This window comes from Arvicanthis niloticus, chromosome 2 (genome assembly GCF_011762505.2).
Source record: "Arvicanthis niloticus isolate mArvNil1 chromosome 2, mArvNil1.pat.X, whole genome shotgun sequence".
Classification (NCBI taxonomy): Eukaryota; Metazoa; Chordata; class Mammalia; order Rodentia; family Muridae; genus Arvicanthis; species Arvicanthis niloticus.
Genome location: NC_047659.1, coordinates 13888689 through 13901293, shown reverse-complemented (window position 1 = coordinate 13901293; position 12605 = coordinate 13888689). Strand labels below are relative to the sequence as shown.

At 42.1% G+C, this 12605-nt stretch overlaps 1 protein-coding gene across 1 annotated transcript; it reads left to right on the top strand.

The window, feature by feature from the left end:
* Window positions 1–4202: 4202 nt before the first annotated feature.
* On the top strand, window positions 4203–11336 carry LOC117703396 (uncharacterized). Its single transcript, XM_034494972.1, has 5 exons — window positions 4203–4332; window positions 5058–5217; window positions 6146–6277; window positions 6971–7157; window positions 9715–11336. Exons 1-5 carry the CDS (start codon window positions 4203–4205, stop codon window positions 9718–9720), a joined length of 615 nt encoding a protein of 204 aa, XP_034350863.1. The 3' UTR covers window positions 9721–11336.
* Window positions 11337–12605: the final 1269 nt, after the last annotated feature.

The following is a 12605-nucleotide window of genomic DNA, read 5'->3' as shown; positions in this document are numbered from 1 at the left end:
AAGGCCAGAAGAGGGCATTTCCTTCCACCTAGAGCCAGAGTAATAGGATTGTTAACTGCCCTCTGGGTACTATTGTGGATGGACAAATGCTCTTAATGAAGAGACTTCTCTCCAGTCCCTACATTCGATCTTTGTCCTTCCAGACTTGTGTGGTTTCTCATTGAAAGAGATTACCCCAAACCAGAGCTAGAAGTTACTGGAGACCTTTATTTAGGTATAGGTGCCTGAAGATGGCATGCTAGTTTTCTTAGGTCACCAGGCACCCATGCAGTACTCTTGTGGGTTCAAGATTATGCCCTAGAATCACAGATTGTCAGGTTTGGAGGAGATCTGTCACCTCTCATGCCAGATAACCATGCAGATTAGGCATGGAATGCCTAATAATGAAATGCCCAATTAAGTAGGTCCTCTTAGGGGCAGAGGTGGAAGAAGGAAACACCATTTAAAAGTCAGCTGAACAGTGTTGGGATGAAGCTTCAAACTATTGTGCCAGGATGGAGCCTGAAACAGAGGTCACATGCCTCTAGTGGAGGGCATGCCTGTGCAAAGCTCGGAAGGGGGATCCAGCGATGGTTGATGCTGATCTTTAACCACAGTAGACTTCAGAGTGTATTGAGGAAGTATTTCTTCCAGTGGATGCTTCAGTCTTGAGAAGTTCCACTGGAACAGATCTGATTTCTGAGACTAACAGTGAGTCAGAAACTTCATGTGTAAAGAAAACAATCCCCTGCCTCCCCAACCTGATGCTGTCAAACCATGGCTTTTAATCAGCAACTTGAGAAGTATTGAGGGAAGGGGTTCAATTACTCACTGTTGGTCAACTCTTTCTAAGCTCATGCTGACACAGAGGGGACACCTGTAAACACACAGAAAAACAGTCATCATCACATGATATAAGTCTTTTGTCCATCTGTCCATTCTGTGCAAGGAGCCTGGGGCTTACTTACTTGTAGGTCCTCAGCACAGTGCTTGACTCTTGATGAATGCTACCAGCCAGGCAGATTAACCTGGCTCTCACTACTGCCATTTGTGTAGGCGAAAAACAGCTGGACATCTTCTTTCATCTACTAAACTTTCCTGAGTATGCAGTGTGGACTAAGGCCTTTTTTCTTTCTCTTTCAGATAGACATCCCTAGTCTTGAAAGCATTCTGTAAGCCATTCTCAAGGACCAACCTTGTAGCAGCCAAACTGACTACTGAGTCTCATTTGCCCTTTGTCTTGTAGCTGTTGTCGCAGATGAATGAAGTTACAGGCCTGGAATGTAACTCAGGGGGGTGTTCAGTGTCCAGTGTAGGGGTATACCATGGCTAGGGGGAAGACGGGAGGAGTGGATGGTTCATGGAGCACCCTCATAGAGGCAGGGGGAGTGGGATGGGATAGGGGGGTTTCTAAGGGGAGGCCTAGAAATAGAAAACATTTGAAATGCAAACAAAATATCCAATTTTTAGAAAGAATTAAAAAAATAAACCAGATTCACTTCATACTGACCTTCAAAGTTGGAAATTCCTGCAATAGAGGTCCAGCATCCCATTACCTTTGTCATTGTCAGGATACTAGTGGGAGTAGGTTTGATGGAAATATCCTCTCAAGAATATTCACAGAGTCAATGCTTCTTGTGGAGCATCTGAATGAAGTACCAAGTTCAAGATTAGTTCTGCATGAACTTCCCAAAGACAGTGGAGTGGAGCAAGAAGAAAGTCAAGTAGAAGGCATCCATTTCCATCTCCTTCAGCACCTTTCCTCAGGACAGGGTAACTTGGTTAGGTAGAAGAAGCCAGGTCCTGAGATATCTGGCCCTCATCTGCTCAGAGAAGGTGCCAGGTGTATTGGGAAAATGTGGGTGACAGGGGTGTATTGAGCAGCATGTAAAATGAATAAGTAAAAAATATATTAATACAAAAATTATATTACATTCTTTAACAGAATGGGAAAATGTATTGCTCTACTAACTCTAGGGTGGATACACTGGCAAACACTTTAACATCTAGAGTGACTAGATGTTGTACAGCAGGATACCTTTGTCATTTACATATACTGTGTACATAGCAAAGATAAATAAAACGGAGGACTTGCAGCCCAATGGACTCTGCTCACCTTTTCCAGAACTCTTGAGGCCTCTGTTCACCCAGGTCTCAGGACTCATCCAAAATGCAGTCCAGAACCAACCCTGGCCAAGTGTTCCTGGGTTCTTGGCAGATATCTGCCTCAGGCTGCAGAGGCACTAAAGGGCCAGACATGGCCTTCAGAGAACAGGCATTCTTTCAGCCATTCCAGGCGTTCTGCCATCCAAATGCAGACTTATGCAGAGGCCTGTCATCTCATAAACAATCTCTTAGGTAATCCAAAAATGGGATGTCATCCTATAGTCGTGTTGGGTAGACCATACAAGTTTACTAACATCTCTATGACTGTTTTCCTGACTTGAAATTGAATTTTGGGATGGATCATCTGTGGAGTGGTTGCTAAGAATAAATCATTGACTAACATAAGTAATACAGCTTTACATACATGGGTTTAACATTCTAGGTGCCGTGCAATTAGCTGCGGGAATTAAAAACAAAAACCAAACCAAACAACAGGAATACTAACCACAACAATTTTAAATAAAAACTGTTGAGTGCTGGGGTGAAAGGCATGTATTAACAATGAACAGCTTTGTAGGTATTCATAATATAAAACAAACAGACATACTCTCCTATTGCAGTTGTATCAGTTGCAGCAGAGATTGCTGTGTGATATTGTGTGCTGCTTCCTTTCCCCAGATAGCTCAGGCCTCCAGTCCTGTACCAGGTGTGCTGGACATAAGAGTAGCCTAGTTGACCTGCCTGCTGCCATGGCATAATTCTGCAGCAACCCTTCTTTTGGTAAACAGGAGTCTGAATCCAGTTGGCCCATTGTTGGGGCATCCAGGAACCTTCAGGGCAGGAAACTACCAAGACATCATCAGTGAAATTTCAAAAGAGAAATCACAGTGGGAAAACATGTGCCCTAATGGGAAGAAAAGGGCCTCAAACTTCTAATGCATCAACAATCTTCCCCTCTTCTGTTGAGCTTTGCATGGTGATATTATGTGGCTCAAGGTAGTAGTCAAAGGCACATGTCACCCCGCAAAAGCCATACATGACTACACTGTTACATCTGTGAAGTTATGTGGCATTATAGCACAGATTCAGCACATCCAGGATAAGAATGCAGAAGCCACAATGCCAAAGGGACTCCCTCCTGAACTTATGGGCCCATTACAATTGAGGTTCAACCTGACCTCAGGCCATCCCACTCCCTGCCTAGCATCCTGATTCTTATGTGTGCTATGAGTACAGTGTCATGGTACAACCCCCAACATCCTCATGCCTGGACTTGGGAATTGAGGAAGACAGTTATTGGAGAAGTGACAGTTATGAGGCTACAATGTAGTAGTGCACAGTCCAGGTTGACCTTTGCTCACTGACGGCCACTTATACAATTGTCTGTTTGTATTTGAGAAAGGAAGGATATGCACCTTAATACTTTGAAGAAGAAAAAGTTTACAACTTTACATTTGCCCTGTAGTTGAGCCCCTATGTTCCAAAGAAATGGGAGCTTTCCTTGCAAAAGATAGGATTGTAAAGCAGAGATTTTGTGAAACACATGCATGTGTATATGGAAACAATGCCCACTATGAAGGAATGGACATTAAGAAAATACTATCCATGTTTTATACAGTTAAAGGTATAGGAGAAAGATATTGGCCTCTGGGAAACGGAAAACCCGGGGCAGTGGCCTGTATTTCACATGAATTGGCTCAGGTGGTATATTTATTATTGAGAACAATTTCCCACATTCATGGTCTCTAGAGATTTGGGTGCTAAAGAATTTTTTTGTACCCATGTCAGGGTCCTAACCAACTCTTTCCATCTGAAGCACTTCACTTGTCATGAAGCAGAGAGAAAACTCTAACTTTGGATGGAGAAGTTGCCAAAGGGTATTCCCTGGGTCATATGGGAGGCTCCAGGAAAGAGCACCCCAGAAACTGCACAATTTGGGGACAGCTATTTAGCAAGTAGGTCATGGCAGTATCCAGTGACATCATCAGGAATGCCTTCCTTGAACAATCTCTTGTATCTAGGAAAGAAGTAGAATCTTCTGTGATGTCACCTGTGTTGTGGTGACAACAACTGCCTGTGGGATATTTCTTCAGTGCCTTTTGGGTTCACAAACAGGCATGTTTTCTAGGCTGCTTAGGCTTTTTCGGAAAGAGAATGGTGATCAAGGAGAGACCACTCCCAGTAAGAAAGAAGCTAGCCTCCTGTCTTGTAAGAAAGGAAGACTGAAATCATTCTGGGGAAGGCACAGTGAGTCCAGGGTAGAGTTGGGGAACTTTCTGGAAGAAATAGGCTTGAGCTGGGCCTTCCAGGAGTATGCCTTACAAGCTGGAGCCTTGGGATTTCTCAATGGTAGAACAATAGTCAAGAATTTCTGATTATTAGTTTGACAGCCAGGTACTGACAAGCCTGCAGCTACTTTTCTGGGAGCTATTTAATTTTGTTTTGAGTGGCAAAGAATGCCATCAGTAGGAACTATGAGATTAACAGTGTGTCTGTTCATGGTAGGAGTTGAAGCCCTTCATCATCTAGATTACTACAGGTCAAAGGAGTCTCTGAGGACAAGAACAGAGAAGGATGCTACACTGGTCATGTGTGGGGTCTCAGACACTTTGGGTTTCAACACACATGATTAGACCTTGATGGTGCTAAGCAATGTGAACTCCAGGATTTACCTGCATCACATCTGATATGAGCTGACAATGATCCCTAAGTCTTTATGTCTGAGGCAGCTTATGGATTTCAGTGCATAATACTCTCTGTAATAGAGAGTGTGGCATATGTATGACGATGGTGGTTGGGAAGAGGGATATAGCTGAGCAGAACAGCTCAAAGATAGCTTTTCTGCTCCTTCTGGGATTCATCGTGTCTCTAGCTTTTCCTCTTCCTCACCCTTCTTTTGTTGGTAACAGAATGGTCTCTGCTGCCCCTGGGCCATCCACTCTGCAAATTCATTTGTGTTTATTCATCTCCAGACTCTGCTAGGCAAACATCATCCCAGAATTCCACCATCAGTAACTGGAATGAGATGACGAGATTGGAAGAACTGAAATTGAAGATCAAGAAGATGAGCTTTGAGGAGGAAGAAATTAGTCAAATGCTGAACCTGTACAATTATAATGATTTGAACTACAGGTAGTAATTATGCTCAGTCCCCTGTTGACTGTATTGTACCCTCTCTATTAACCCAAGATTTCCTCTCATCAAAGGAGTGTGTCATCTCTAATCATGCATGTTAGAAAGCCCTGACAGGTGTTGTGAAGTAGGATACTTGACCTTGAGGTACTTGGAGTTTGATTGGTTCTGTCCACAGCTGGAAGGACTTGGTCAGATTTGCTGCCTCTCAGTGTGTAAATGAAATGCCTGCATCACTGCTTTCCTCTGAGTTTGGTCCTTATACTCTGAGACTATGGCACCTCCCTGGATTTAGCTGGCATTCTAATTGTGTTTGTGGGTGGGTTGGTGTGTATGTGTGTGAATGTAGTTGTGTTTGTGCTGTTCAGGATCTGAGGCTCTGCGACCTTTGATGGGGTTTGAGGATTTGTCAGATGCACAGTTTGCAGGTCAGGATAGTGTTGAGTCAGTAGACAACCAAATTGTTCAACTGGGTACTTTGCTCTTTGTGTTTGCACTGGTGACACATAGGAATCTCCTGGGGAGGAAGTGTTATTAAGCCTCTCCCTGGAAATACTCTTCTTGTCCTCTGAGAATTCATGTAAAAATAGAAACCAAGGATTGAGAGGCCTGCCTTAAAAATAAAAGAAAAGTCATCAGAAAAATCTATTGGGCCCAAGATTGTGGCGGAGACTAGGAGAAACTTCTCACAGAACTAGTGTATTCCTTCAGGCTCACAAGAGATGCTCTTGGAGGTCTGCTCCCTCCATTTGGTCCCCTGGCTCTGCTGTCCTGTGCCAAGGATTATAAGTTTAATCAGCACCAATAGGCCCCATGTCCAAAGAGCAAGGCTGTGGCATATATTATTGGCTGGGGTAGTCCAGGATACAGCCGTTCTGCATATGATCCTTACAGAAATATTTGCTCTGTGTGCCATGCCCTAACACAGGATGAACATTGAATTCAACATCATTAAAAGAAACCACGAAAAGACCATTATGAATATCCAGAAAATGACAGAGTCAGTAATTGATGCCATGGAGAAATACAAGGAGCTCATTGAAAAAAACTATTCCTACAGGTGAGTGACTGACAAAGCTGAGACCCCAGCACTAGACAGGGAATGCTTCTGTCCTTCTAGGATTTTGAACAAAAGTAAGGGCTCTGGTTCTATACTAACTGTTTCTTAAAAGGAACTCTGCCTTGAGGCAAGGGTCATGGATTTGTACCTCTTGCACTCAGGTGTCCTAAGTCTGAAGAGTGTAGAAATGGATAAGCTTTTAAGACCTTTCAGTCTTTATTCTTCCAAATTCAGGATCCTCTACATAGAAAATATTTTCACCTCTATGGGAATATCAAGCAACACTGAACTTCTATGGCTCTGACAATAAATTTAAAGATCTGGGATCCATGACAAAAATGGAAAGAGTGTATTCCTGTTGGGTCTTCTCTCCTCTGTCAGAGGGGAATTGCCCTCTACCTGCTGATGGTTTTCTAGTACCAGGGACAGATAAGCACCCATGAGGAACATTTCATCTTCCTTGATGGACATAAACCCACTTGCTGTCAGGCCTTACAGAAGTAATTTCAGTCTGGGGGAATGTGGCTGGTCTCTGGATGAGACCTGCCTCTACTTGGTGCTGATATGTATACTGGGGACTCTAGTCTGAGGCTGTCTAGGGACTAGAACACTTGCAGGGATGATGGTACTGGGAGGAATGACAGGCAAACGGAAGCTGGCTGGGAATCACCATTTTGTTTGTTTGTGGTTCAGCACCAGGCACTGCCAACTCCTTAGAGAATGTTCTCAACTGAAAGACAATGTCAGGATATTGCTGCAGACAGAGAACAGAAACCTGCTGGTCGAGCAGAGTGAACCACAAGTGTCCTATGGAGAAGATAAGAGTTTCTGTGAGGAGTCCAACAAGAACATCTATGTCCTGGGTGCCAAGCATCAGCAGGTAGGATGAGGCATCAGAGGCAGAGCCCTCATGAGTAACCACAAACATAGACCAACCAGTGTCACTCACTTGAATCATCTGCTTCGCCTAAATTACCTTTCCTTCAAACATGACAGATTACTCATGGTTTTATGCTTACTTATAAGTTTTGGTGTTTCTCTCTCTCTCTCTCTCTCTCTCTCTCTCTCTCTCTCTCTCTCTCTCTCTCTCTCTGTGTGTGTGTGTGTGTGTGTGTGTTTGTGTGTGGTGTGTTTGTGGTGTGTAGTGTGAATGCTTGTGCATCTAAGTTTTATTTGGCCAGGTATGGATGATTGTGTTTATACTAATATTTTGTGTTTGTTTAATGCAAGGTGATTTTGCAAGTGTTTTTTTTTTTTTTTTTGGTATGGGTGTTTGTATATACAACAGTGTGTTTGTGTGTGTGTGTGTGTGTGTTGTTAATACGTGTGTCTCTCTCTATTTCTGTGTGTGTGTCTTTGTTCAGACATGCACCTGTGTGTGTTTCTAGATGCCAAGTTTAATGAGAAAAGCAATCTGAGATTTCAGTTTGCTTCCCCGAAATATCAAATACAACAGTCCAATTATTCTGCATCAGAACCTAGCTCCCAAGAGAAACAGAACACAAAAAACTCTTGTAAAGTCAGATTTTCAAATGATTAGGGGCAAACTGTTGATTCTCATTGAAGTCATTTGGAGCAAATCAAAAGAATATGGTGCATGGAGTTAAGGAGGAGGTTACTGTATAAAATCCATGTGTTTATATCCCTTTTCTGTTCTTGGTGAACTGTCAGGGCCCACTGGAATGTCAGGTGGCTCACTGTGACTTCTTAGCATTCCAGGTTGTTTTCCTCATTGTCTGCTACCATTTACTTTCCAGCTACTTCTACTCAGTAAAAGTTTGCCTTCAAGTTTGTCTTGGATTTTATTCCTTGAGAGATTGAGTTGCTTGGAGCTGAATCTGCATCCAGCAGAAGTCCCAGAGCTGTGGTGCAAGAACAGGGCTGCTTCAGGAGACCCTTGAAGGTCATGATACTCTAAAGCACTCAACCAATGTTATCTGTGTAGCATTCTGCAACTGCTGTTATTCAAAATCGCTTTCTCTGAGTTAAAATCAGTCTCAATTTGGGTTGGGAGTCATGAGAACCTTCAGACAGTTCTGGTAGTATAAAATTTGGTAGGTCTGTGAGAAGCCTTGTCCAGAAAGTGGAAATGAAGTCCCATTTACTCAGTGATTTAAGAACAAGCAGTAAAAGTACACAGAGCAACTAGGGCACATCAGGGTTGTAGTGGTCTGCAGAGCAGCCCTGAAGGAGAAACTATCCAGATGTCCATCAGGTAAAGAGTGAAAATGTACCATTTGGTGCAGCCCTTCCATGGACTATTGCTCAGTGTGAGATAATCCAAACAAGCATTTGGCCTTTCAACTAGTCAGCCTTATCTTGCTCAAAATGTCCCTGACACAGTCAAATTATGGGGAGAAACTTGTACATTTCTATCCTAGTTATGGGGATTTCTTATTCTTCTGGACTCATAGCTTTGGACACCAAGTCAGTCAGGCTATGGTAAAGGGAGCTCCTATTGGAAGAAGCTGTTTACCTGGGGTCAAGTCTGGAACAGTAAACAAGAAAAAGAAGCTAGTCTTCCACCAACATGTGATCTTTAGCTGGGAAACAAACCTTCTCTACACAGCCTTTGGAACTTGCTAAGCCAGATTAGATAATAGGCCAAGAAGCCTGATTCCAAGTTAGGTTTAAGAGAGGAAAGCATATCACTGACTGCACTGTCCATATGCTATGCCACTATGTACCTATCCCATTCAAGATTTGATTTTTTTTATACCTGGAAATATACTGGTAGATTTTTTTATTAGCAATAACTTGGAAACTAAACCAGTTACTGCAATATACCATGCTGATAATGTGTGGTGAACACATATATTTTGTGTGTTTGAGAGTGTGCCCTACAAAACCCATAGACATACAGCTGTATGTTCTGTTTCTTCATGACCATCACCTTATAGTTCAGTGCCTAGCCTTGGGAGTAATTTTCTTTAACACACTCTTGCTGATTATAGGACCGGGGCAGTGCCCATGGATTTCATGGGAGATGGTTTTTTTGTGTGTATTTCCAGATAAAGGGATTGACAAATGGAACACAGGCAGGTTCCTGCACTGGAGAAATAATCAAAGCCTTCACTTCAATTCTCGACATGTTCCTTATAAGACATCTATATGGTTTTCTACATAGCTCTCATCTCTCTTGAACTCAGATTCAGACATTGCTACAATGTTACTACTCAATATAATATACCTGGACTACTGGAAAAATATAATGTTTTTTTTTTAACTCCAGTACAGTGTATAGTTCACAGTTCAGTTTTTAGTAGTTTTTAAAAGCTGAGAAAACGATCCAAGCCCAGGTGCTCTATGACACTTGGGGATCAAGGAATGGCTTCAGCTGATGGGCCATGCTGGACTGTCCAGATGAATAGAACTGGTGTTGGAGGGAGAGCTGAACTGATAAATCCTTACCAGGTCTTTGGCCCTTCCTTCCATAGGTCTAAAATGCTGCTGCAGAAACTCAAACATGCCACAGACCAGGACAAGATCTCACACCAAGAGAACTGTTGTGTGAGGTGCACTGAGTGTATGCAGCAAATGCACCACTATGGCATCTCATCCCTAATCTCCATGGCAATCGTGGGCTGCATTTTCTTCTTTATCTTGCTTTCCTTGTCGTGAATAGGCCTTAATTTCATCTAGCCACTAGCCCAGCAAGAATGCACATTTGGAGGAAGACAAGTGCTGAGGCACATCAAGAACTGCTGGGCATCCAGGAAGAGTCTGAGAGTGTACATTTTTTCTTGTGCTGATGGGTCATCAATAGTAACTGTATAAATACCAGTCAACAAACTTGCAGACTTTGAGACAAAAACTGTCACATGTCTTATGCTCAATCTTGGGAGGACATATCCTTCAAACACAGACTCCATAAAAAGGAGACCTGCTTACATTTCTCTTGAAAAGATTATTTCCATCAGTAACTGCTTTCCTAGTATGTTGTCAAGGCCAGCCACAGGCTGTAAGTCTGTGCTGCAAAATAAGCAGCCAAAGAATGCTGCTTCCCACAGTTCTGGAGTTTAGATTTTCGTTTGAGTTTTTCTAACTTTGGTTATTTGGTTATCCTTATTTTCATTTGAAATTTGTTATTGATTTGTTGTTGTTTTGTTCTTGTAATTGATTTGATATTTTGATAAGGCTATAAACTGTACATGTTTACTGTCCAGTTTCAGTTACTTTTGAGTAAATTGAATGTATTATTATGAATGAAAGAGTGATCTCTAACTCTTCACTCATAAGAACCTTCCTTATTCAGGTGAGGTGTCACCGAGTTGAAATCCCACAGCTATCAGACAGAGATGGATGTCTAAATTCTCATGGGGCTTGGGTTTCTTAATTAATTCCTGATCTAGCCTATATGGGTCAGTGAACAGGGTCTAGCAAGAGAGAGAGTAGTGATGGAGGGGCAAGAGGCAAGAAGAATGAAGACAAGACAGAAAGTCTGATCAAGTCCCATTTACCAAAAGGATATTCTGGGTATTTATATGCTTTACCAGGTGGCTTGCAGTCATGGATAAGCGGGGGAACAGAGCTGAAGTTGCTGTACCACGTGTGCCTTGCAGCTTGGGACACTAAACAGCAAAACAAGATATGTTAGAAAAGCAAGATGTTTATCAGAGTGTGCTCAGCTGTTGTAGGCTGTTTGCAAAACAAGTCTCTTGTGTTGGTATATTGCTCAGATGACTGCAAAGAGGGTAGCCACTTTCTGCTAGGAGTCAGCTCCCAAGAACTTCCCAGCCAGACTGAGCTACAAAGGTGTTGGGATCCCACTCCTAGCAGAAAGCAGCTATCCTCTTTGCCGCCATCTTGGGCCATACATTTGTAGGTTGATCCTTGTCCACCCTGAATAAAGACTTGTTTTTCTAGGCTGATATTTTTGCAAGCAGCCCACAACCACTGAGCACACTCTGAGAATCATGTTGTTTTTCTCAGACATATCCTGGACTTGTTGTTTAGTGTCCCCATTGGCTAGGCACTAGTGGTTTAGTGTCTCCAGCTGCACTCCCCTGCTTGTGCTTATATACCAATAATTGTGTTTCAATAAAAGAGACTTGATCAGAAAACTGTCTTGTTTCCATTCTTTGCGTCTCTTGCCCCTGCATTCCCACTCTCTCCCTTGCAGACCCCATTGATTGACCCTCATTGTGGGTCACTTGTCATCCAATGTGGGGCAGTGAGAACAAGAGGCTCCTTGAGGGACATTATTGAAAGAAGGGTCTTCGACTGGAAATTTAAAAGTGTAACAAAGGTGGTCTCTGCTGGAACCTGCTGAATTGACACTGGTAAGTCATAGTATGAAAATGGGGCAAGAAATAAGTCAGCATGAACTATATGTGGAACAGATGAGAAACGCTTTAAAGACCCAAGGAGTAAGGGTGAAATTCAGCATTTGTTGTCATTTTTGATTTCATTAAAGCCTTATCTCCCTGATTTCCACAAGAAAGAACCATTGATGACAAAAGATGGCATAGAGTTGGAGATGTACTTAAAGAATTTTACAGCTCATTTGGGACTGAGAAGGTCCCAGTTACTGCCTTTTTATAATGGAACTTGAGAAATGAAATGATCTCACAAAGTGTCTGTCTATAGATCTATAGAGGTGGTCATTGAAGAGGGTGAAAAAATTTTAAAAGACAGTGAAAAGAACAAAAAGAAAGGAAAGAAAGAAAAGGTTGATTCTTCGAAGGAAGAGATAGACATAATTTCTCTAGATAGTGATGAAGATCAGGGAGCGACCTCTCCAAGGTCATCCAGTAGGCCCCAAAATTTGGATCAGACTTTAGAGACAAGACAATCCAAGGGGGAAGGAAGCCAAACCAAATAGAGTCCCTCAACCCAAAAAAAAATGACTTAGCAGTTCAAAGAAAAAAGATAAAATGCATATACCCAAAATTAAAGTCCAAAATAAGACCAAAGGATGAAAACTATTTGTCTGAGTTAGACTTGGATAAGTTGAACTCAGGTACTGAGTTACCTTCAATGGTGTTCTTATTCTTCTCCACTGCTTTGACCAGCCATGTCTTTTGTGCTTCCACATGAACTTTAAAATTGTTTTCTAATTCTGTGAAGAATAAAAATTGGCAATTCATTGATATTGCATTTTGTTTATAGATTACATTTCGTAGAATGACCATGTTTATAGTATTAATCTTACCAATCTATGGTCATGGGATATGTTTCTATGTTCTAGTGTCTTCTTCAATTTCTTCAGTGCTTTAGTATTCATTTCAGATGGCTTTTATGTCCTTGGTTAGGTTTTCTCCAAAATATTCTCTTTCTTATGCTGCTGTGAATGAAATTGTTTCCTTAATATTTTCTCAGCATATAA

What these genes read in the sequence shown, in the direction of transcription:
- LOC117703396 (XM_034494972.1), top strand. Translation starts at nt 4,203, where the DNA reads ATGTTTTCTAGGCTGCTTAGGCTTTTTCGGAAAGAGAATGGTGATCAA. An exon ending in ATCATTCTGGGGAAGGCACA is followed by an intron (nt 4,333 to 5,057) that starts GTGAGTCCAGGG and finishes ATTCATCTCCAG; the next exon opens with ACTCTGCTAGGCAAACATCA. An exon ending in GAAAAAAACTATTCCTACAG is followed by an intron (nt 6,278 to 6,970) that starts GTGAGTGACTGA and finishes TTTGTGGTTCAG; the next exon opens with CACCAGGCACTGCCAACTCC.